Source organism: Diadema setosum, chromosome 20, assembly GCF_964275005.1.
Source record: "Diadema setosum chromosome 20, eeDiaSeto1, whole genome shotgun sequence".
In the NCBI taxonomy this organism is placed as follows: domain Eukaryota; kingdom Metazoa; phylum Echinodermata; class Echinoidea; order Diadematoida; family Diadematidae; genus Diadema; species Diadema setosum.
The window spans coordinates 23,538,615-23,565,346 of record NC_092704.1 but is presented as its reverse complement, the minus strand read 5'-3'; the positions used below and the strand labels follow the sequence as shown (position 1 = coordinate 23,565,346).

The 26,732-nt window shown below is 37.2% G+C and overlaps 2 protein-coding genes across 3 annotated transcripts in view; one reads left to right on the top strand and one right to left on the bottom strand.

Moving 5' to 3' along the window:
* LOC140243324 (phosphatidylinositol 5-phosphate 4-kinase type-2 alpha-like) overlaps positions 1–740 on the bottom strand; it is a 51,932-nt gene extending 51,192 nt beyond the window's left edge. The window contains exon 1 of the mRNA XM_072322997.1: positions 503–740. Within this exon, the coding sequence (XP_072179098.1) occupies positions 503–628 (126 nt within the window). The 5' untranslated portion in view covers positions 629–740. The remainder of the gene's footprint in view (positions 1–502) is intronic.
* Positions 741–6,606: 5,866 nt separating this feature from the next.
* On the top strand, positions 6,607–21,273 carry LOC140243831 (probable serine carboxypeptidase CPVL). 2 transcript variants are annotated; one of them, XM_072323501.1, is made up of 14 exons: positions 6,607–6,673; positions 8,058–8,281; positions 9,079–9,135; positions 10,200–10,261; positions 10,993–11,107; positions 11,826–11,884; positions 12,942–13,021; positions 13,474–13,540; positions 14,573–14,695; positions 15,602–15,733; positions 16,603–16,701; positions 17,064–17,237; positions 19,421–19,603; positions 20,705–21,273. In XM_072323501.1, the coding sequence occupies exons 2-14, from the start codon at positions 8,077–8,079 to the stop codon at positions 20,804–20,806; spliced, it is 1,458 nt and encodes a 485-aa protein (XP_072179602.1). In that variant the 5' UTR covers positions 6,607–6,673; positions 8,058–8,076; the 3' UTR covers positions 20,807–21,273. The 2 variants fall into 2 exon arrangements, with proteins under 2 accessions (XP_072179602.1, XP_072179601.1); XM_072323500.1 differs by lacking the exon at positions 6,607–6,673 and having other exon boundaries at positions 8,008–8,281.
* The last annotated feature ends 5,459 nt before the right edge of the window (positions 21,274–26,732 follow it).

Genomic DNA, 26,732 nt, shown 5'->3' with positions numbered 1-26,732 from the left:
AATTGGCTACACTCTTGAACCCATTTTATAAAAGCAGTTATCTTGGAGCGTGTACTGCAAATCACATTTTTTAACGCACGCTTGTGAATTCAGCGTATTTTCTTTATATGTGAGTAAAATTTCAGGCATATTGTGAGGTATTTGAAGTATCTATTGATAGAAAAAACATTAGGGTGTCGATGTGTTGGACACCCAACTCTATACTGAGCCGAGTGGACAACCCACCACCCACTTGTGCAGTTTTGACTGGTTTCTGTGCGTGTGTGGAGTGTGGCTTCCCATTCAACTGGATACCGGTAACAACTAGTAAATCTCTGTACAACTTGATATAACATGCGATGTAAGTCTCAGATTGGGCTGCTTATGGTCTAACCCTGTCGTATAACGACATTAGATTGTAGTTAGTAAATTAGTACGATCTGCATGTCACTCTGATCTGACGCTAACGTTATAGAGCACACCTACTGGGCATTTTTGTGTCTTCCTTTCAGTTTACACTTACCGAATGGTTTATCCCCCACATCAACACACTGAGGAGTGGCTCGCTGGCTCGGAAGAGCTTCACTTTCTGCGATACAGCTTTGATATGTTTCGTCTTCATGTTCTTCCCTGTCGGTTGAGACGACATCTTGAGATGATTTCTGGGTACCTTACCCCCTACAAATACAAGAAGAGTGTGGTCGATGTACCAATGAAACACGATAACCTGGCAATGCCGACAGTTAGACTGTCATTTTCAGCCTAACGCCCACGAAAACACTGCTGCTCAGTTGAGGAGCGCTCCAGTCTATTCACGTACGTACGTTTTGAGTGTATCCAGTAAGATACTATAGCTGTACAGGCGAGCAAATTGACTTTGCACGCACAAATCTGACACACACACACGAGCGACGAAAATAGATGGATACCGATGTACGCTTACTACCGAAGATGGTGTCCTAATAGACTGGTAATATTCACATCTCGGCAATTGATCGTTGGACTAGACTCTCTGTGATCACAAGCGAGCATACTGAGTAGATTTAAAATCAACCTTTTTAAATGGAACGGCATAAATCGAAAGTGAAATAGGGAAATATGAGAATAAGGACGGAATAAAAAGGGGAAAATTAATGGTAAGAAACGCGGGACGGAAAGGTGAAGAGCAAAGGAAAGAGAGAGATGGAGTGAGAGGGAGAAGAAGAAGAAGAAGAAATTTAGAAGTCCAAGAAAGATTTCTGTTCTGTGCGTTCTAGTAAGGTTCAATTTCTTTTTTTTTTTTAAGTCTCAGAGCGCAGATTCACACCATGTTCCAGTTACTAGTAGGCCTACACTAAATGACTAGAGTAAAATCAGGCCAATAGAATGATGAGAGTTTCATAACGAGATCTCAAATAATGATAGAAATAGGGGGAAATGGTAATCAGGGCTTACATTTTCAATACGCGTTTATTTATTTTGTTTTAACACAAAAATAAAGAGGGGTAGGGGCGGGCGCCCGGTGCTCCCCCTCCCTCTGGATCCGCCACTGATACCAGATGATTGTAGGCCACTGTTAGGACAATGGTGTATCAGCAGAAAATTTCCCAAAATTTCAATTTTCATGAAAAGTACATAATCATTCCCTCTACTTGTTGATCAGAGGTATTTACCGTATTAAATGTCATTCAGTTCAGTTCAGTTCAGTTTATTTCTGCATTCCATTTTCAGTACATTGTATAGGGCCTATAACAAAATTTGACGATATATCATAAATCATGATATATGTGAATTGTTCCAACGCAGTAGACAATACACATTGTGGGGTACGGTTTTATAAAGAAAACACATATTCAACTGAATCCTATAGGCTCTATTACTCTGTACAAGAAAACTCTCAATTCTATTAATTATCACCTCATTATCACGTACGTGACTTTGACGTCAAGAGCAAAACCTTATTATAACATCATCATGCCAATATTGCCTAGGTCTCCCAATTGACCTATATGACTCACAAATTCTCACTAAAATGTTATTCATTCACACTATCAAAAAGCATATCCGTTGAAACATATCGAATTCGTAACCCTATAGCAAAAGATTCTTCAGAAGAAAGGGGCTGTATACAATGATCATTAAATTTGTCATCAAAAACACGGACTTATGTTGGAAATGAATATGCAAATGAATTAAATTGATGGGGTGAAATGGAATGGAATGAAATGGAGTGAAATAATAAAATGAAATATCAAGAGTGATGACATTGAATGAAATGAAATGATGAATGGAATGGAATGAAATAAAGTTATATGAAACGAAATGGAATGAAATGAAATGAAATGAAGTGAAATGAAATGGAATAATGGAATGAAACATATTTAATGATTTGTCTGACTTTGTGTTTACAGCAATTGGAGAGCTTATAGGTGATGAAGTCAGTGCATGTTTTGATTTGCATATCTTTTTTTTAATGAGCTGTTGCAACTAATATCACTGTTCCAAGAAGAGACATAGAAACACACACACACACAAACAATTATAAAACAAAAATCCTCACTCACACAAGTCGGCGTGGATCTTGACACGAAAACACATCACCGACAACATAAAAGCAAACAATGAACACATACATACCACAATTTCACCCACATATTCACACATTATCATAAAAACACAAAGAACTACACATAAACATAAGGTACAATGTAATATAGGCCTACTCTGCTCGATTTTATAAGGCTGCGAAGAGAGAGAGAAAAAATAACACGCCCATTTTCACTAAACTGCAACGATCGACAAGTGCCCGGGAAATCACAGAGATAGTACAATTACCAGTCTTCCCTTCCACTAGGACAGTGGAGAAAAGAAATACGTCCTTCTATCACTCGAAATCTCCGATTTTCTCGTGTTTCAGCGTGCATAATTTTATTACAGTGTACCAGAGTTGTCCAGATGATGACCGTCTTATGAAGAAAGGAAAAGGAGGGAGATACTAGATAAGACAAGAGGGGGAGGGGTGCCGGGGTCAATGGGCGAAGGGAAAGAGAATTTGAACAATAAAAAGATGGAATCGGGAATTTATGCCCCAAAACTGAAGGCGACACGCAATAGACGTTCTCTATTGAAGTCTACAACTTTGACTTTTTAAATTGAGCTGAAAATGTCACCAAGCATGCCAAACCACTTTGAAAACGACCTCTTTATGCTGGGAGCATCATCAGCCACTCTCAAGTAGGTCATGAAATCCTTGTTGTTTGCATGGTCTTTAGTATTGTGCATGATGTTGTTAGATTTTCCAACATTTTCAACACTATGCAGTGAATAGCATGTATACCTTGCTTTCTCAGTTTATTGTATTTATATCATATTGTATATAATTTATGTGAAATGTGTATTTTTTTCTTCATACTATGTTTTGTACACTGACGATCTTTGTTGAAAATGAAAATAAACGTAATGAAATTAAATGAGATAAATGTTGCATTTTATTGATGTAGACTTGATTTAAAACATATCTTCTCAGAACAGCACACAGAAATATTGCTACAAACTATTTTAGTCATGAATACTAGTACGCCCTGAAGAGGGATGTTGCTGTTATGAACAAAAATTAGTAATTTCATATAGTTTTCCCATGCACGTCTGTTTACAACCGTGCACGCGCACCAATCACAATTGTTGCATTTAAAGGGGAAATCCTGAGTCCAAAAATAAGTTAGTCTGATTTTTTTTAAAAAAGTGAAATCTTACGAGTTCAATGGTAAAAATTTGACTGAAATCGGATGAAAAATAAGGAAGATATAAAATTTTGAACTTTTGCTAATTTCTGCAAAACAGTTCTTGTACAGTGGATATGAATATGCAAATGAGTGAGCTGACCACGTCATAACCTCACAATTTCCATTGATTGTGTACAAAAAATGACAAAAATTCAATATTTCTGTCATTGAAGTCTGAAACATGATGTTATTCCTGGTTGAATAACCTCAGAATAGTGCTCAGTTAGAGGATGTGAGCCTCGGGCATTATTGCATTTGAATGAAAAACTGAAAATTTCACAATTTCATTTACAAACTACTATGTCGAGTTGTGAGGGTATGACATGCTCACTTTGCCACTTTGCATATTTATATTGACCGTTCAAGAACTGTTTCCTAAAAAATAAGCGAAACATCAAAATGTCATAACTTCCTTATTTTTCATCCGAATTCGATCAAAATTTTACTGTTGAACTCGTAATATTTTCCTCTTTCTTTTCAGACTAACTTATATTTGGACTGGATTTTCCCCTTTAAGGACCATCTTCACAACGCATCCTATACACGTACAATACTGTTATCATTTTTGTCATTCAAGTGACAGTTTACTGTTTCGTTTGAACCGTGAGTTTGTCTTCATAAGTTCGTAATATATGCATAATAGGATTTGAGCCTTAGGCATAATTGCGTTTGGATGAAAAACTGGACATTTCAACATTTTATGTTCAAACTACTAGTATAGGGCAAGTTGTGGGGGGATGACATGCTCACTTTGCCTTTGCATATTCATATTGACCGTTCAAGAACTAAATTTCCTGAATAAATAGCGAAACTTCAAAATGTCACAACTCATAACTTGTATATTTTCACGATTTCGATCAAAATTTTACCGTTGAACTGGTAATATTTTACACTTTCTTATCAGACTAACTTTTATTTGGTCAGGATTTCCCCTTTACAGAAATAGGTCAAGTACTTTTTCAATGTCGAGAAAAATAACATTTTGTGAAATTCTCCTCAAATTTTTGTTGTGACATTGCAAATTGTGTAATTCCCGCTGTTAAAGAGGATGTCGCGTGCGTGGAATCAACAACAATTCGGTAAACTCCTCTGATTTGCACGGATTATCCGATAGTCCTCATTTTTTTAAAGGACAAGTCCATCTTCATACACTTGTACATGTTGATTGTTGAGTGAATGCAGCCATACTATAGTAGAACACCTCAGTGAAAATTTGGGGGAATCGGACTATCCGTTCAAAAGTTATGAATTTTTAAAGTACCTGCCAGTGCAGTTATATACTGCTGGTTGAGAAGACTATAATGAATACAATGTGTGATGTCATAATATGTGTAGAACGATGTAAGGAAATATGAAGAGGATTTCACAAAATTCTATTTTTTTTAAGTGCATGTATTATTTCCTCGTTTTGTCACTGACGTATGATAAGGATTATTATTCCCACTGCCTTTTGAAATATGTAAAGTCAAGCGTTCTTTTGCAAGAAAAGTGAAATATATTGAATTTTGTTTACAGATAATTTTCTTTATATCGTTCTGCACATTGTGACATCACAAGCTGCATTATTAGTCTTCTCATCCAGCAGTGACTGAGCAGAAACTTCAAAGATTCATAATTTTTGAACGGATTGTCCGATTTTCCCCAATTGTTCAATGTGTTCTACTGATATACTGCATTCACTCAATCCACATGTATGAAGGTGGGCTTGTCCTTAAAGTGAGTATTTTCCTTTATTTTCATTGATATTTCCAAAGATAATTAAGTCTGCATTCGCTGAATCCATATATATGAAAGGAAATGTTCTTCTTGAACCTACCCAGCATATATTTCCAGTACTCAGTACGAGCAAAATGTATTTTATTCTATTCAATTTTGATATTTGTCACTTTCATACAATAAGACCAAACTCCCCCTATTATAGTATTCATGAAATCGATTGGAATCGATAAATGAATTCACTCTCAGTCATTCTTATTGAAAAGAATCACGCAAACAGACGGGTAAAGAAGGTGAGTAAGAAATTCATGTTTTATTGAACATTGGGTAGGCCTACAATAAACATTCTCTGTCGTGAATCCTCCCGCGGAGAGCGAGTGTACTGGTAGTCCTGTTTTTCTGTCATAAATTTGAGCACATGTCTAAGATGTCTTTGATCTTTTAGGCCTATACTTCAGTACTTTTCCTATATGTAGCCCCACTGCTTTTACGGATAGATACCCTCGTAATTATAGTTATGCACAAAATATTAGGCCTACTTCTGATAATCATCGAAATTATAGTGAAAATGAAAATAATGTTCAAAATTACAATCATTAGTAGGCCTACAAGGAAAAAAAAAAGCAAGAAATTTTTCACATCACTGGAATTATTATCATTATATTTATTATTGTCATTATATATATATATATATATAGATATATATATATATATTTTTTTTTTTTTTGGGGGGGGGAGTAAATGATATGTTTGCCTACCCCCCCCCCCCCCCCCAATATTTTCATTGGGGCAACTGCCCTCCCTCCCTCCCCCCCCCCCCCCCCCCCAACCGACGTCCCTTGCCCACCATACTCAACACGACCGCGACCCATGGTTGGTCATGGACTGCCGATAGTCACGTGATGCGAGGAAAGTAGGTCAGGTGACTTGTGGTCACATCAGGAACTTTGGTCACATGTCCGTTTGTGGGTAGGCAAGCGACTTATCCGCATTGTGTGTCTGGTCCTACACATCAGAGCAACCACTGACCACTTGCTGACCAAAGGCTAAAAGCTCCAAAAGTCTGCCAACCAAAGGGGTTGATTAATGACAGAGTGGAGAAAAACGAGAACGTTTCTGTCAGGGCAGGCGATATTGGCAACGATACCAGCGCAAATATTGTCCAATCCAGTATCGTACAGAAAAGAGGAAGTGATTTCTTAATTCTGCAGCTGCAGGTAAGTAATTTTGTTATGGACCATTTATATGGTGCAGTATTTCCCTAATGCAGTGCAGGGCGCCGGGCGCCCGACTGCTGTGACAACACTAGATCTAACGTTACAGCTTTTTTCCAGAGTCTCGGGAAAAGGTAAAGTACATTTAAAGAGAATATTATGCAGTGAAACAAAAAGGTTTTATAATTCTAATTCCTAAAGTCAACTACAATTTTGTCAACATCTCACTTCTGCCGTCCATCTCTCCAGCCCGCTGAATATAGGCAGACACGACCATGTGTGTAGTATTCTTCTCTCACACGAAGAATGACTATATGCACACAGAGCAGGTTTGCAATGGATCTATCATAAACTTTATTGATGTCTGGCAGCCAACTGAACTTCTGGCTGATATTGTACTTGTATTTACAGGTGGGTATAGTTGATAGACATTGTATACAAACTATGGGTCAACATATGATCTTTTATCCAATTATTCAGTGCAGTGGTCATCTAAGACGGTCTGCCTGGACTACCTGAACTGGCTTGAGCGTGCTTCATTAGTTCATCTTTACTTGTGGTCGCCAGCCTAGTCTGGCCTGGCTGTCAGTCAAGACACTAACGTTACACCATGTTAGTAACCACAAACTCAAATACTTAATTCCTGAACAATATGAAGGTACAATTGACCCCCACAAATATTTCTTCTATCCACGTACATGTACTGTATGGATCTGGAACCACTTACCATACAATGCTGTCACTGCAACTACTGTTGCATGTTGATACCTTCTAGAAGGCTGCTCTACCAATAATCACATAATCAGAAGGCTGCAGACTCTATCTAGTCTTGCATCTTGCAGGGTCCAAAATGCCATAATTAGTTAGTGTAAAGTGGGACAGCTTGATTTTTAATTTTGCTTCCATGCATTTGCCATTTTATTGTAAATAGTGAAAGCACTTTAAAAGCACCGTCAGCCAGTAACGCCATCGCGCTGTTCATCCCAGTTTAGCTTTGTACAAGCTGCTGCAGGGATTATAGATAGTATCCATTCAAGGTTCAAGGTAACTAGGGAGCCTAGATCTCTAGATCATTGCTGAGACTGTTTCTTATTGTTATGCAAGAAGCACTGAGCAATGTAATCAGAAAGTGTAATACTTCCTTTTTTTTCTCTTTCGTCTCAACAGCAAGCCAATCCTTGCACCTTTGGTAGTTAACCTGTTGAGGACGGTTTTATTTTGCTACAACACGAATTTCCCATAGACGCTTGCCCGAGTATACTCGGGACTCGTCCTCAACGGGTTAAAGTTACAGGTAGTGTAGACCTGAAGAGCTTTTAGCTTGAACCGTAAAATTCATGATTTCATGTGGTTTGGGTTTCTTGTCATTTTTCTCCTTTTACAACAGGTTTGTATGCCTTGTCACTATGGCGACCCCTCGAAATCAGATGAGCGTTTTTTGCCTTGCTGTGCTGCTGGCCGTCATGACCACAGCGCCCTCTGTGGCAGGCATCAGTGCCTTGAGAAAGATGTTTCATCCCAACCCTCCAGCATATGCCAAGCGAACAGGCGTGGACCCTGGGGAACCACTCTTTCTGACACCCTACATTGAGTCTGGCCAGATTGAGAAAGGTAAATTGACCAATCCAAATCATCTTATCCCATTCTGTATGGGAACCTGGTGACCTGCATATTTAGTCTATGGGCAATACAGAATTCAGTATGGAACGGGTTAACTGTATTTCTTGACAGTCAGAACCATAAAATTGTCATAGACAGGGGTGTGACAGAATAACGTATTACTCTATATTTTTTCAACTTTGTATATAGTGTAAATCTGATGCATTTATGCAAACAGTGTATTTTATTTTTGCTTTATTTGTTTAATTTTTCCATCTAAAAAGATGGCTGGATAGCCCATATTCAGCTGCACTAGCTGGTCTTCCGTGAGATCAAATGTTTACTAAACTGCATGTAACATGCAGTAATCTTTTGACTTTATCTATTCAAGGATTTTTGAAGGATGAAACATTGACAACAAATTATTAATGTTGTGTTTGTTTTGTATTTTGATTCATTTTTGTTGGGAAAAGATGCATTACATAGAGATAACAAGTTTCAGTATTCCTACTAGAGAGATGGATTACATATTGTCTACAAGAGTCCTGGTGTAAATTGTTCTCTCAATGTTGGTTGGGTACGACAGACTTGGGACAGGTGAAACCAGACGTAAAACATTCTGAATAGCAAGCTTTGTTAATTTTATTTGAACAACATTAGGTGTTTATCATTCATCCTTTTCCCATGTGTAAAAATCATACTCTGTGTACAAGACAGTGAAATGTAACAAGAATGTGTAGTGAAGTTCTTGGGAGATCAGGTTTATTTATGTACATGCATATATTTATTTTTATTCTGACACTTTGCAGGACAAAACCTGAGTCGAGTTGGAACTCTGGTTGGAACGGACATAGAGAGCTACTCAGGTGAGTTTCAGAGGCTTCCATATTGAAGGGGAAGTTTATTCCAAATACAATGGACTTCCGTTATAATGAAGTCCTCAGGACCGGCAGTTTTCTTTCGTTATATTGAAATATCATTATAACTGAATAAATAAACAATAAAAGCACACAGAGCGGATAATGTTCTGGCCTTTATTTTTACTTCATTTTAACCGGAATTTCGTTATGACCATGTTCGTTTTAATGGGAGTGCACTGTATACATGTGGATTGACTGAGTGCAGCATTATTAGTAGAACACATCAGTGAATGATATTATTGAGGAAAATTGGACAACCTGATCAACGGTGCCAATGTCGCTGGATGAGAAGAGTACTATAGCTCATGGCATCACTGCAGAACATTTACACTGTATATGCAAGAATATATATATAAAGAATTTATAAAAAAAAAAATAATAATTTTTCTAGCATTATGAAAGAGCACTTGACATACCTCTTTCAGAAAGCAGGGGGAATGATATTACCATTAATGTATCAGTAACAAGTCAGAGGAATGAGTACTTTACACAAAAACTGAAATTCTGTGGAATTCTCTTCATAATTTCTTTATATCATTGTTCTTATTAATGACACAAACTGTTATAAATCTCCTCATCCAGCAAGGGCTACAATGAAACTTTAGCAATATCGCTACATTCAGACAATCATCATATTTGGGGAAACTTCACCTTTAAGGTCTCAAACAATGAACCAGGACAATGTAATTACACAGATTAATATACAATGCAATTCTTTGAAAATAAGCTTGTACTGAATTGGCGTGATATATAGTCCATAGTCATATCCATTACACCACACTGGCTCCTTATCATCGTCATGCCATTGAATTTATATGTGTGTGTATGTATATTTGTTTGTGTGTAGTAAGTATTAAAATGCTTTATATTGCAGGTTTGCTGTTTGATGGATATATGCAACATTTGGTATTTGTTATTCATTTGCTCTGTAGAATGACCCCAAATCAGATGCCTCACAAGTATCTGCTCTGATAAATTTCTTGTTTTCTTGTTTTTCATTTTTATTCCAGGTTTCTTGACTGTAAATGCAACATACAACAGCTCCATGTTTTTCTGGTTCTTTCCTGCTCAGGTAAATTTTAGCTTCTAGTCTTAAAACAGCAAAACAAAACAACAACAACAACAAAACAACAACAACAACAACAACAACAAATCCTCTGCAAAAACCATTTATTGTCATAGTTCCAGTTGTGCAGACATCATAATTAACAATTTCTTTGTTCATACGCATATTTTATTTTTTTTTTTTAACAGTGTGCGGAGGTCAATGCATTTCATTCAAAATATCCTTCTGTTCTTCATCCAGACAGGCTATAGCTAATACTATATCTGTTTTCATTACATTCCTGTTGAACTTAAATTGTCACATAACAACTGAATTGATATTCCAAATGCATATAATTGTATGAATATATGAACTTGAATAAGACTCTGTTACTATTGGATGAAAATTTGGAAGAATTAGGACAAAACACTTCTTGCCTGATTATGATAATACTGTAATACAATTAGACTTTGATACCACTTTACTGCAGCAGATCTGAATATGCTTATTCCTCTGTAAACGGTATTTGTACAGTATTTTCCCTTGTTCGCAATGTTGAAAAATATTATTGATAACGTTATTTTGTATTGAAAATATTTTTTTTTAAATTCATGATGTTACTTTGAATCAAAATTATGAAAAATGCAGGAATAAAACCAACCAAACAAACGGTAACAAATGAAAACTGATATGAAAATGCATTATTATTTTATGCCATGTGATATCAGATACATCTCATTCCTTTCCTCTTTCTGTAGACCAATCCATCCTCTGCTCCGGTGTTGCTATGGTTACAGGGTGGTCCTGGAGGATCATCTCTGTTTGGACTCTTTGCTGAGAATGGTCCGTTCCTGGTTACCAAGGACCTCAAATGTAAGACTGATGAGAAACACTTCAAAGTGTGTAGTGTCGTAGGTGCTGAAGTGCTTCCGGGATGGGGGAGGGGATTATTTCATGATGTGTACATTTTCACACTTAAAGGGACTGTACAGTACTGGTTTAGGTGGGGATTCATGTTTTGAACATTCCTAAGTGAGATACTGAGAAACCTCTTATGAAATATGAAAGAGGATGTAATTTTAAGAAGGATTCAACGTTTATTTGATGAAAATTGGTTTTCAAATGGCTGAGATATCCAAAAAAGTGATAATAATAAAAGACTACAGGCCACAACTTTATTAAGATCTCTTTGTTTCACCTTGTTTTTGGATATCTCAGCCATTTCAAAACCGAATTTCATCAAATAAACTTTTGATACCCCTTAGAATCGCAGTCTCTTTGACATCTCATAGAGTGGTTCCTGAATATCTCGCAAAATGTTAAAAGCTAAATCCTCACCTCGACCAGAACTGTACACACCCTTTAACTGTTTTAGCAAGAAAATAACAATGCATGAATATTTTTTTTTTTTTTTGAGATGCTAAACTATGTACACGGATACTCTCAGTTGCAAAAGTCTGTATTATATTTTTCTGTCCATCTATGTGTTTTAATTTGTGAGACAGATGAGTAAATGAGGGCAGATATTTGCCTTTTTACCAAATTTGTGTGAATTTTGTGTTTTTGTATTTGTATTGGTTCTTTACTGCAGTGCAGCCAAGAAAGTGGGCATGGACCAACAAGTACTCCATGCTGTATATCGACAACCCAGTGAGTATCATAAAATCATTTTGCTTTGGAAGTCATGCACGTAGAATCGACATAAAGTGTGTCTATACATCATATTCCATAAGAATGGGAAGGAAATATGTAACAGTACATTACCCAAAAAAGTTGCATGAATCAATATCCATGTGTTTTGCATCAGCAATATTGAATTTTGTAAGGATAGGAAGGAAAAATTGTTCATTAATGATAATCTAAAATTTTGGAGCATGAGAGGAAGTGAAAATGGTGTTTGTAAAGTTTTTGTAGGCCCATATTTCTTCAATCTGATTTTGTTTTTCTTCATTTTCCTGTCATGAGGCGCATTGGAGGTGTACATGAAAACATGACAAGACCTTAAAGAATTGTTGGATATAACACTAGTAGTTGGAATACAATATTAGGAGTAGAATGTACTTTCATGAGAGTGCCAGCTTTCTTTCTAAGCTAATAATATTGTCTTTTAGCATTGATGATGGAATTTGAAATTCTGCTTGTGTTTTTAATGCACAAAGGAGATTTTGAATCAATGTGCTCTCTTAGATATACCCTCTGCTTCAATTAATGTGTCTATTTTCCTTTTTTTTAGGGGGGGGGGGGTGTGTGGGAAAAGTAGCAACCCTGGAGTTTGGATTTTCTATCACCTATTTAGCTTGATCAGTCCTTACGAGTTTGAGGTCATATTCAAGCTGAGAATTACCAGGCGACTCATGGTGTCCATCTTCATGCTGTGAAAATTTTCCAATATGTGATTGTGGATGCTTCTCATTTTAAGGACTGTATACACCTGCCTGGTATCTAAATTTTGTCAACCTTACCTTGTGACATAGACTAGATACTGGGAAGTTGTGATTGTTTTGTGTGAGAAATTTTGCCAATTTGGAGAGTGTTTGTTTTAAATATCTGATTAGGAAAATATTTGTCTTCGTTCATATCAATGCTGACCAAGTCATCAACGAAGGAGACATGCTCTCCTATTTACTATAAATATGATTGTGTGAGGGTTTTCTTATTGATGTTGCCAATTTGATGATTTCATCCGTAAATATTTTTTCTCGATTAGGTTGGGACTGGGTTTAGCTTCACCGACAGTGATGATGGCTATGCAAACAATGAAGAGGATGTAGCCAGAGATTTATACAGGTAAGACATCATACATGTACTGTCAAGACAGTGAAATGTGTGGCTGACTAGCAAATGAGATTTGATATGTAATGAGATATGCAGTGAAGTTTTGTGCTTGTAATCATAATATTCCAGTACATATTTTCTCCCTGTTCTTGTATGATGAGATTCAGGTGCTGAAAGCCAAAATCTTTTCACAGCCTTCCATCTCATCAATTCTTCTTTTTTTTTAAAGTAAAAAAGACTTTTGAAGCAAGATCAGGACATTGGTAATTGTTAATGTTATAATCTTATCCTGATTGTATACCATACAGATTTATTATTTTGTTACTTCTAGATGTCGTCAAAATATGGCATGATATTGCTGTAGTATTATTGCTCTAGATTATGGTATCATATAAACATTGATCTTATGAATCTCTCCCTGTCTTAAACTTCTTCTTTTTCTTGTCTTCTATCTCCTTTTCCAGTGCCTTGACCCAGTTCTTCCAGCTCTTTCCTAAATATCAGAAGAATGAATTCTATGCCACAGGAGAGGTAAGATCCAGAAGTTTGTTTCATATTGTTTGGATTGACTCACTTTGTTCAATTGATACATATTTTTCCTTTTGTTCGTTATTTCGGAGCATAAACTAGTTCCTACCCCTGTGAGACAGTTATTTTAACTGAAAGTCATAAGACAAAAGAAACATATGAGTGTATTAAATCTAACATGGGGTCATACAGGGCACTGTAAGAGAAGTGCCATATTCATGTGACAGTGTGTCCAAGTTTATATGTTTGGTTAGCATGAGAGTCATAGATTCCATCCATTTTTTAAAGAGATATCATCTTCTTGGTACTGCTCAAGTATTATGAAGAGGTTGTGAAGAAGGTAATTCCTATAAATATAAGATGCAAGAAGTTGAATTGCCTTTGAAACATACATAGTAAAAAAAGTAAAAACAAAGTGCTGTACAGAAAATGTCAGTGTCATTTGATATAGGTTACTGTTTAATTTGTTGTCTCTCTTTAGGGAGCTTTAGGTTTTCTCGATGTGGACGTTCAGAGGGAAAAAAAAAATGTGTTCTGCGCATGCGCAAATTTGCTTATCAAAATTGATCTCTCATTTTCTGAGTTTTCATGGTCGGTGTTGGGCCAATTTAGTGTCATGACTTAATGTTCTGTGATAATGTGATTTTCTTACATTAAAGTTGTCATTCTCTTCTTGATGATGTGATGCTGGGCCCTGTTTTATCTGATTTTGTTCAAATTTTAACCAAATTATTATATTTTGTTCTTGTGATGCTGTATATATCCATAACAGCAGTTGAATCAAATACAGGCTACTCGCATTATTATAAATTCTTCAGGACCAGCAGTTGTTTTTCTTTTTATTATATTTTGCCAGTTAAAGTATAAAAGGATATCTACAATGTAGATGATAATTTTGGGCCTTGAAGTTTATTGTATTAGAAATGTTGTCATAACCATGTTTGTTATAACTTGAGTACACAGTAGTAAGTGCCATGGTTGTTTGTTTGTTTGTTCGAGTTTTTTCAAAGTCCAGTTTGGTGTCTTGTATTGAAGTCCTATGCAGGGAAGTATGTGCCGGCCATCTGCTACAAGATTCACGTGGAGAACCCAACAGCCAAAGTCCACATCAACCTGCAAGGGATGGCCATTGGGGACGGTCTGGTCGATCCATACTCGGTGAGACATTACTACTGTAGCTATAAACTCGATTGTTGATAGTGTTTGGTACACCATGATGCGTGGTTGTCCTGAATAATAAGGACCCCTGGGACTGAGTCAGCCTGTCTGAAACAGTCACTCAAGAGTGTTCCCTCAGTTCCATGTAGATATCACCCAAGAAAGAAAGAGGCAAATGCCTTTTCATAGTGATAGAAATGATGGTGAATGGGAGGCGCTTGTGGTTGTCATGGCGATAGGACTCTTTATGCCTCTGCTACTAGGTGTTGCCAGAGGCATTATGTTTTTGGGTTGTTCGTCCGTCTGTCCTTCCATCCGCAAAGCATACTAGGTAACTAAAAAACTGTTTGAGGTGTCCTAATGAAACTGTGTACATGTATGAGTGGGCGAAGTTGTGTCTATTAACTTTTGAGCACCCATGCTCAAGGTCAAAGGTCAGAAGGTCAAGGTCAAATGTTCCAAATTTCACTTTCACTAAATGGTTATCATGGAGACTAAATCATGTATCATTCTCTTGCATATGTTTGTTTTTTTCCAAGTTTTTTTAGCCCTCCATGGACTACATGTCTCAATGTCAACATAGTACAACTAAGAATATTCAACCATAATCTCGGGGGGGTTTCTTAGCATTTCTCTTGTTAACATTTACAAATGTTGGAGTGACTGCCACTTTAAACTGAACTTGTTGAGAGTACCCCTATACAAAATAAATATATCTCTCATCTATGAATATACAGTATCTCTCATATATGAATATATCTCTCATCTATGAATATATCTCTCATCTATGAATATATCTCTCATCTATGAATATATCTCTCATCTATGAATATATATCTCTCATCTTGAATATATCTCTCATCTCTGAATATATCTCTCATCTGTTATATGTCTCTCATCTTGCAGATGTTCTCTGAGTATGGAGATCTCATGCTCCAAACATGCCAGATCGACAAGAAGGAGAAAAAGGTTGTTGACCTTTACACCACCAAGGGAGTCGTGTACATAGCTCAGAAACAATGGATGAAAGCTTTTCAGGTACACCATATCTTAATGTCCAATGATTGGCTTCCTATGAGTCAATACCTGCCACGTGCCAAAGCTTACAATCTCACTCAAGCAAACCTAGTGCAAGTTGAAAACTCAACCTAAGGGCTTTCTACAAGTGCCTGGATCATTCTCTTTTGTGCAGAAGACAAAATAAAACCCAACTCATTCAGAAGTTATCTTTCATGCAGGCCAAATATTTTCTCCATTATGCATGGATAGAATAAATGTGAAGTTCGCTGTATTCATATTTGTTTACTGTATGTACCAATCTATATTGATATAATAATCTTATGATATGGTTATTCTGTAACGATAAAATTATGTTCTACTATTTTATTGCCTTGAGTTTGTTTGCAGACGTATGACTCAAGTGAAATTTTGATAGGCTCTATTCCAGAGTGTACAGTAAGTTCAAAATTTTTTGAACATAATTATTCAAATGATTGTTTTTTCCTTCCAGCAAGCCATAGTCTTTTCAAATCATAGATTTATTCACATGTTTCATATTTCAAGCTTTCCGTTGTCAAATTGATAGTGATGAGCACCTCATGCATTGATTTTTGCTGGGTCAATCAAGCCTTTAGGCAGCTCTAGAGTTGAGTTAATGGTTACAGTGAATTAGAAAATATTGAAACATGCTAGAGTACATTGTAAATCATAATGAATTAAATTGTGTAAATACATAACAAAAATTATGGGAAGTAATCTCCTTTATCCTGTAAAATATTGGAAGTTATATGATCGTGTATGATAATGATTTCAACATGCAGTCAGACAAGATAATTTTCAAGATTGTCAAAGTTTCTTTGTATTGTGTTTGAAATGCAACATTTTTACGGTCTCTTTTGTATTTCCAGCAATTTGATGAGCTGCTGAATGGAGACCTGTGGCCATACCCAACTTTCTACTACAATGCCACTGGATCAGATAACTACTACAATTACATGACATCAACTGTAAGAATGCATTTACTTTTGCTCATGTTGGTAATTGCAGGGAAAGCCCCTTTTAGATTCTGTGAAATGAGAACATACCAAAAGTTATCCAATCAATGACTACATGCAGATAAAACTTATGAATGAAGGAAGTGTGTATGTATGCCTATGTGTCTATGCTGTTCACATGTTTTGTTTTTGTACTCAGATCTCATTATTTTGGCAAGTAAATACTTTTAATGTTGATTACTTAGCCTATCATTTAAGCTTCATTTTTTTGACAGGATGGGGGAATTGATGTGCAGTGAACTTTGCAAATTATTTGTGACAAATTGAAAATGATTCTTTGTTCTTCTTTTGTTCTCGCAATCATCATGAAACAGCAACCTGTGGACATCAATTACTACAACGATTATGTTGCTCTGCCAGAGGTTCGTCGCGCCATTCACGTTGGCAACCTGACATACAATGACGGAGCCGCAGTCGAAAACCACCTGAGGGCGGACATCTGCCAGTCGGTCATCGACTGGGTGGTGGTGCTGGCCAACAACTACAGGGTAAGGAGAAGCTGTGGCTTATTAAGTTGGTGATTTTGGGGGGGGGGGGGCAGAGAGAGGGGGAGAATGAGGACCAAAGAAGAGGATGATGTCCTGGTAAGGAGTATCAGTTAGTGGTGGAGGTGGAGGGGAGAAAGGACAGGGAGAGAATGAGGACCAAAGATGATGATGATTCCCTGGTAAGGAGCACCAGTTGGTGGAGGTGGAGGGGAGAGAGGAGAGGAGGGAAGGGAGGAATGAGGACCAAAGATAAAGATGATGCCCAGGTAAGGAGCATCAGTTGGTATTGGTGGAGGGGGAGAGAAGAGGGGGGGGGGGGGAATGATGACCAAAGATGAGGATGATGTCCTGGTAAGAAGCATCAGTGGGTAGTGGTTTAGGGGAGAGGAGGAGGAGGAGAGGAGGAGGAGGAGAGAATGAGGACCAAAGATGAGGATGATGCCCTAGTAAGGAGCGTCAGTTGGTGGCGGTGGAGGGGAGAGAGGACAGGAGAGAATGAGGACCAAAGATGAGGATGATGCCCTGGTAAGGATCATCAGTTGGTAGTGGTGGAGAGAGAGAGAGGAGAAGAGAGAATGGGGACAAAAGATGCCCTAGTATGGAGCATCAGTTGGTGGAGGTAGAAGGGAGAGAGGAGAGGAGGGAAGGGAAGAATGAGGACCAAAGATAAAGATGATGCCCAGGTAAGGAGCATCAGTTGGTATTGGTGGAGGGGGAGAGAAGAGGGGGGGGGGGGGAATGATGACCAAAGATGAGGATGATGTCCTGGTAAGAAGCATCAGTGGGTAGTGGTTTAGGGGAGAGGAGGAGGAGGAGAGGAGGAGGAGGAGAGAATGAGGACCAAAGATGAGGATGATGCCCAGGTAAGGAGCATCAGTTGGTAGTGATGGAGGGGGAGAGGAGAGGGGGAGAATGAGCACCAAAGATGAGGATGATGGGCTGGTAAGAAGCATCAGGTGGTAGTGGTTTTGGGGAGAGGAGGAGGAGGAGGAGAGAATGAGGACCAAAGATGAGGATGATGCCCTAGTAAGGAGCATCAGTTGGTGGAGGTGGAGGGGAGAGAGGACAAGAGAGAATGAGGACCAAAGATGAGGATGATGCCCTTGTAAGGATCATCAGTTGGTCGTAGTTTAGGGGAGAGAAGGAGGAGGAGGAGAGAATGAGGACCAAAGATGAGGATGATGCCCTAGTAAGGAGCAGCAGTTGGTGGAGGTGGAGGGGAGAGAGGACAGGAGAGAATGAGGACCAAAGATGAGGATGATGCCCTTGTAAGGATCATCAGTTGGTGGTAGTTTAGGGGAGAGGAGGAGGAGGAGGAGAGAATGAGGACTAAAGATGAGGATGATGCCCTGGTAAGGAGCATCAGTTGGTGGAGGTGGAGACGAGAGAGGAGAAGAGAGAATGAGGACCAAAGATGAGGATGGTGCATGGAAGTTACATATCTCTCTCTGTGAGATGTGCCTTTGTGTCTTGTTGACAGGTGTCACATTTAAAAAATATTTCCGAATATAGAAACCTTTGTTACGTCATAAACCCTCAGTTGAACGGCGCACCTCGCTCTAGCAGAAAGTGGAGCACGCACTTTAGTGAGTATATGAAAACCTCAAAAATGCGCAGCTTGAACTCCCAAGTTTATTGACCCTACCTGCCAAAATATCAAAAATCCTTCATAAATTCTCAAAAAATTCTTGGATCACTACCAAAATTTAATCGTCTGTCATTCTCAACCTTTCTGTCATTCATTTTGTCATTCTCAACCTTTCCTGTAAGTTTCATCCCAATCCGTTCACTACTTTTTGAGTTATTTTGCACACGGACAAACAAACAAACAAACTAACTAAAAAACAAACCAACGGTAACGAAAACATAACCTCCTCCCTTGGCGGAGGTAATTAATAAAGGAAGAAAGGAATGATTGATTGAGTTAGTGAATGATTGAAATGAATGAATGGGTTTATTGGAAGGGAAGGGGGTTTCATGGTGAAAGGGCAAGGGAAGCTCATAATGTGGAAAGCTGGATGCATAGAGGAATGCACAAGAATTTCTAAAATGGCAGACTTGGCTTCCTCTTTCATTCACGACTCCCCTTGCGATATCACGTGTTGGATTGTGCTTGATGAATGCATCTGAAGTAGTCTATTCCATGTTAATAGTGTTTTGCTGAATTTGCTCACCCCCCACAGTGCATGTTCTACAGTGGCCAGCTGGACATCATAGTCGGTGCTACGCTGACCGAGAACTTTCTCCATGTCCTGCAGTGGGACGGTCAGAGAGAGTACCTCAATGCCAACAAGACAATCTGGAAGGTGAACCCAAGTGACACAGAAGTCGCAGGCTATGTCAGGAATGTCAGGGGTCTCTATCAGGTGAGAATGAGAGAAACTCTTTCTATTTTGATGTGACACACTTGATTAAAGGCATAATCTACCATTTGCAAATGAAAGAAAAACCCAGCATTAGTGCTGCAGAATTGTTCTAAAATGTGAGTTCGGGATGGAAACAACCAAATGTAAATGATTTGAACCAGTATAATCGATGTTAAGTATTGTTAAATATACAAAATGTGAACAACAGTTATAATAAAAATGGTTCCAGACTAAACCGTCTGCAGTTATGGCTTAATGAGAAAAATAGTGATACCTCCTTATATTTTAGACTTCATTGCAACAATTTCATATGGTACACTTGTAGGATGTTTTGTGATAAAACTGACCTAGACACATGCATCAAAAGTGATACATTGTATCTTGAGCATTAAAAAAAAAAATCACTGGTCCCAAAGGTTAACAGGACCTTTAAAGGGACTGTACAGTACTGGTTGAGGTGGGGATTCATGTTTTAAACATTCTTAAGTGGGATAATGAGAAACCTCATATGAAATATGAAAGAGCATGTAATTTTAAGAAGGATTCAATGTTTATTTGATGAAAATTGGTTTTCAAATGGCCAAGATATCCAAAAAGTGATAATAATAAAAGGCGACAGGCTACGCCTTTTATTAGGATCTCTTTTGTTTCACCTTGTTTTTGGATATCTCAGCCATTTCAAAACCGACTTTCATCAAATAAACTTTTGATACCCCTTAGAATTGCATGCTCTTTGACATCTCATAGAGTGGTTTCTGAATATCTTGCAAATTGTTGAAAGCTAAATCCTCACCTCAACCAGAACTGTACACACCCTTTAAAATGAGGTCAGATACGGCAAAACAGATGATGCATACAATTGTAATATGCCAATGATTGCAAACTAGTGTCACATATCAAGAAATTTTTGCGCTAGCCAGACTTCTTCGATTGCTGATCTGTAATATTGCTGTACCCTCTAAGAAACAATAGGCCATTATGTACGGAATCTTCAGTTGCTAAAGGGTTGAATGAATGTTAAGTCGGGGATGGATTAACAGATGTAAACACACTGTCTTTCTTTCTCTCTCTCTCTCTCTCTCTCTGTGTCTCATTCTGCAGGTGGTTGTCAGAGGGGGTGGTCACTTACTCCCCTATGACCAACCAGAGAGGAGCTTTGACATGATTGACAGGTTCATGACCAAGAGACCATTCAGCAATTGATAATCCCATGAAGTACAGATGTCCGGGTACAGTTCAGGGAGTTTTTACAGGGAGACATTACCCTTCTCACCATTCTCCTGTGATACCTGTTTAATTTTCAGGACAATCTGATATGTCACAGTGTTTCTCTGATGAAATATAAGTTAAAGAACTTCTTTTTTGTTGGAAAACACTGTAAAGTCTGTGGGCTAGCCCCCCTTCTTACTCTGTGCCTTTCTAGGTTAAATCATGAGTAGTTGAGTGTATAACAGTATTTGAGGTTTCATGGCATTTGCTCCTGCAACGATTGCTCCCATAAAATATCTGCAGGCCAAGCTAAACCTAAAACCCCTACCCACAAACATAACCCTAACCCTAATCCTAACCTTCACATCAAACGAAACCTAAAGCCCTATCACAACCCTAACCCTAAGCCTAAGTCCTTGGAGAGAATAAGACCAGAGCAATCGTCGCAGGAGCTAAATGTCTTGTCACCAGTATTTAGTAGTGCTGATCTCTGGCAAATTTTAAGATGCATATCATATTCAAGTTTTACCAAAAAAATTGTAGATGTATATGTATATATCTTTTAAGAAAGATTGAGAAATTTTCTTTCAGAATAATGTCATTAAATGTAACCCACTGTTTTAATGTGATAGATTTTATTTGAGGGTGATGTTACCAGGTTGAAAGTAATGACAATGATTTTCACCCAATTTTCAGCAAACGAGGAAAGTTCTTTCTCTTATTTTTTTCTCCACTTTTTTTTTTTTTTTTCTGACACAGAAATGTGTCTGCTCCAACTCCTGCCCCCCGCACAAAGAAAAGATATTGGAGCTAAGGTTTTATCTAGGGTTTGGTACCATTTTATGCTCAAAACATCTGAAATACAGGGCTAAAATTTACAGCAATGTTTTAAACTGTTCTTTTCCAAACTGTGCATCAGGTTAAAAAAAAAATTATAATTACTGAAAGCTATTATTTCATAAAATCTTGCAAAAACTGCATTTTATGGTTTGAGGCTGTATCTATTTATTGTAAGTTTGGTCACTCACATATACTGTTTCATCAGGTAAATTAAAATAATTTCTCTCATTTGATTCCCATACAATATAGTGGTCATGAACCAATCATTATTTCTGTTTGCAACTACCCAAAAACCTCTTAATCATTAAATTCATAACGTGATCCTTTATCTGTCAACTCATTTTAGAATATTCAAATTGGCAAATTTGTTTTTCTTTTTTTATTATTATTTTGTGCAGATTTAATGAAATCAGCCATTCCGTCTGATCGTCCATCTGGTATAGGTTATGCAGGAAAATGTAAAGTTGCCAAATGAGTGGGGGCACAACGATGACCCCAGGATTTTTCAGGTTAAAAGTGACCAGGGATGAAGGTAAGCCTAGCCTCAGGTGCAGCCTAGCTTACTGAGTAGCAGACCTTCCGTCATAGGCACAAGTTATTTATAAAAGCACAATATGGCCTGTATTTTGTATTTAATTCTTTCTTCATTTTGTGGTCATGTTATGATGTGTGGATATAAATGCTAAGCATCGTTTTTGTTTTTTTATTCACTGTGTGAAACTAAAAGCTATTGAAAAGGTGGATAGACTTAAAAAACTGCAATATTGCCATTCAAGTAAGAGCAGAATTTGCCCTTGCGGTGTGCATTACAATTTACAAGGTATGTTTAATGAACTGTTTCTTTTCGTGAATTTCCCAATTAATATCATGACGAGTATTTTTAAAACGAGCAACTTGCAAAAATACTGTCTCCTGCGGTCTGTTTTATGCATTGACTATCATTTCTGAGGTGGGAAATTGCTAACATTTCTCCAGAAAAGTGACAATAGTTCTTCACCATTCTATCAGTGGGGTTCTTGATTGCAAATTCAACCACTTGCAAAATTATCATGTAAGTCCCAATTCTCTAATGTATACAAAGGATAAAGTTAGCAGTATCTCATGCATCAATTATTTTTAAAGGTAAAAGTAGATTTCATTTCATTTCTTCTTCTGTTACTTAGAGCCAGAAATGTTGCCCTTCTTTGCAGACCTCGTCAAAGTATCAAATCATATCAGCACTACAGACATCACTTTGTTCTGATTATGAATATTACTGGAAATGGTACAAAGGCGTTCTTACTCTACTGTCATATACTCATGGAGTGGTACCCCCTTGTGTGAATGACATGATTTATGCCGAAAGGCAGTCTTGAATGCAAAAGAAAAAAAAAATTCTTCACAGATCATGTGAAAAAAATGATGTGTTGCCTTTGCTTTCAGAAATTATTTTATGTGCAATTAGTCCTTGGTTGTCAGTACTTTAACTCTTTTAATCCCGTTTGGGAACCTGCTTGTTGTAAATGTCGATGTCCTTTTGAGCATTTGCTCTTTGTGGGTTTAATAATCATCAGTTGTTTCCTCAGACGTTAGACACAAGAAACAGATCCATAATCCTTGGATGTAAAACCACTTGGGAATCCATGCGTGTGTATGTGTTTGTGTGTGTGTGAGTATGTATGAAAGTATCTTTTTTTACCCTCTATCTCTTCCCCTCTAACCTTCCCTCTACCTATCTCACTGTTGGAAAATCCAGGTTAGACTGAATTAAAAGTGATTGTTAAAAGAAAAGTTTATTGATAATTCATGGCAAATAGAATGAATTGATAGGAAGTTGAACAACCTACCCCTAGAGGAGGAGGAGGAAAAAAGAAAAAAAAAAGAACAGCGATGATTTCCTTACCCTGTTGAAGTCGAGCAGATATTGCTGTAACCCACATTTCCCATAGATACTCTACCTACTGATATGCTAGAGACTAGTCTTCCGCGGGGTAAAAGTGGTATTTGCATCACTTGATTTTTACTGCGATAATGTTAAGGTTATAAAACAGGAACATTAATGTGTTGACGGTGTAAATGTGTGTGGGTGTGTATGTGGGTTGGGTTGTAAATCTGGGTATATGAGAATGGGGTGGTAATGAATGATGGGAAAGAGTTGGACGGGTTAGGACAAACTATGATTACTGTATTTTGATTACTGATTTCATTCTGGAGAAAAATCCCCTTTTATCATGAAGTATGTAAATTTGTTTTCAAACCAATGATGATTTCTTTTTTAGAAATTTTCATTTACCTGTTTTATACACATTTAAAGTGAATTTTTATGATTTATATAATATTCATGAATTGAGTGAAATCAAATAAAGACTACTTAAAAAAAAAAGATGTACATGTTAATGTGTGGACTACTTTGTAATACGTGTATACATGATCTTCCTTTTGTGCTATAAGCACTTCCTGTGGCCCCATGCCCTACTCATGATGTAAGGTATGAAAACAACAACAACTTGGGAATAAGAGTAGAAGCTCATCTGAACTGGAAATTCGGTTACAGTTAGTTATTCCAAAGGTTCATTATTCCGAAGGTTCTTTAATCCAAAGGTTCGTTATTCAGAAGGTTCGTTATTCTGAAGATTCGTTATTCCGAAGGTTCGTTAATCTGAAAATGTGATAAGGTTTGTTATTCCGAAGGTTCATTAATTAATCCGAATATGAAATAAGGTTCGTTATTCTGAAGGTTCGTTAATCCGAAAATGAAACAAAGCTCGCTATTCCGAAGGTTCGTTACGGACCCGATTTCATTGTCGGATCAACGATCCTTCGGAACAACGAAACCTATTTCATTTTCGAACAAACGAACCTTCGGAATAACGAACCCTATTTCATTTTCGGATAAATGAGCCGTCGGAATAGCGAACCCTATTTCATTTTCGGATAAATGAGCCTTCGGAATAGCGAACCCTATTTCATTTTCGGATAAATGAGCCTTTGGAATAGCGAACCCTATTTCATTTTCGGATTAATGAACCTTTGGAATAATGAACCTTCGGAATAACGCCACAAATGTTCGGATTAACGAACCCTTTTTCATTTTCGGATTAACGAACCTCTAGGTATAGGACATTTGTGTGTTTCGGATTAACAAACCTTCAGAATAACGAACCTTCGGAATAACAAACAGCACCCGGAAAATTCAACTGAAATTGGTGCTATAAAGTCTGTGACAGGCTTATCGACCCATCACGTGATCAAAGCGAGGACGGGTCATTCTGCTGATGAAGGCTGTAACGTTGACAGCTAAAAATGATATTCTTTAGATTTAAATCTGATTTCAGATTTTTTTTTTCTCAGATCTGTACACATTTTGCTATTTTCATGTATCAAAATCACCTGAAAGTTTTTATTTCCGATTTTTTTTTTCCAAAAACCTCAATATCATCCCTGTAATTTCTGAATTTTTAGTCTTATCGTTCCTGAGGTAAATATCTTGTATTAAGATCAAGTTTAACACCAATTTCACTCGGGAAGAACGATTTATTAGTCTAATTTGGGTTGATGCAAATTCATGTGTGATGCAAGATTGACGAGATTAAACATGATCACCAGTTAATGTAATGTTTGTATATACATTGTTGTCATTGATTGTGTAGATCCTGAAGAAGGGCATTTCGCCCGAAAGCTTGAATAAAGGGGTGCAACCCGACATCGGCCACGTCTATGTGCAAGTTTTGCTGCCAATTATGTATATATATATTTATATATATATGTATATATATATATGTATATATATATATGTATATATATATGTATATATATATATATACATAATATATATATATATATATATATATATATATATATATATATATATATATATATATCATAATTAGTCTAGGTCCAAACATGTTGCGAATTCACGCATTGGCTCCAATATAACGAAGAATCAAGAAATAAACTAGTAATGCATTATTTCGCCAATAAGAATGAGTTTATTGAACAACTCAAATTTTCGGTGGCCTCCACCTTTTTCAGGAGTCTCGACCGGGAATGTCAATACCAAAACATAAATTGAACATTTAATAAGACTTGAGGGACTGTTCAGATGAAGAAAAGTGGACAGAATTACATGTGACACTCAAGATGCATTTATAGCTTGATGTTTTATGCAAATTTTAAATTCTTACTTACAAAAATATGTTTCTTCAGTTAACGCTTAAAAACGTGATACAAAAAAACAAAACAACACGCTTCCATGGATTACAAAATCCCTTTTACGATCCATGAACTGAAAAAAGATTATAAAACGTATACAATCATCTTTACACAGCATAGTTTTGTACACAGCATTTTGAGTGTGTATGATATAAGGACATGTCAGCTTAATGGCCGCTTTCTCTCATACAGTTTTGCAGTGGTTCACATTGATTTTAAAAGGAGAAAACTATTGATCATATCGCGGCGTGTTTGATTTCACGGTTTTCTTCTTTTCGTCTAAAAAAAAATGAAAAACAACACAGCTACCATTTTTATCGTAAACAAGATTTGTCAAACCACGTGGAATTCGAGTATGTATAGTGTCTGTTTACATCTTATTTGTCTACTGTTGGTCTGAAAGATGTGGATGTTCCCTTGAACGTGGAGAAAATTACGATTCTGTTTCAGTTATGGTGCTTGCCAAAATTAGCAATAATCGGCAAAATCGACCGGAAAAGGGTGACAAATGTATATATTATTTTTACCTTGAAATTGAACGAAAGTAGATTAGGAAATGCAACTTTTTATTGTGTGGAAAGGGGACTGTGCAAGCATTATTGTAAGTAAAGACACTGTTACACTCTGCACTATAGATTGATATTATGAATGCGGTTAATTTATCACAGGAATATAAATATTAGCACAGGTAGACGGTGTATTACGATCAAAGTCTATCCAAGGAGTAGTGAAAAACATGAAAAAAAAAGAAGCTGCAATATCTTAAAATGTTACAATTTAAATGTTAGTGAATATAATCTGAGAATTTCGTTTCATGTTGATACTGTTGCTCCGTCCTGTGACCAGCCTGCGTGGTTGTGTGTGATAGCTATGCTATTTAGGGCTATTT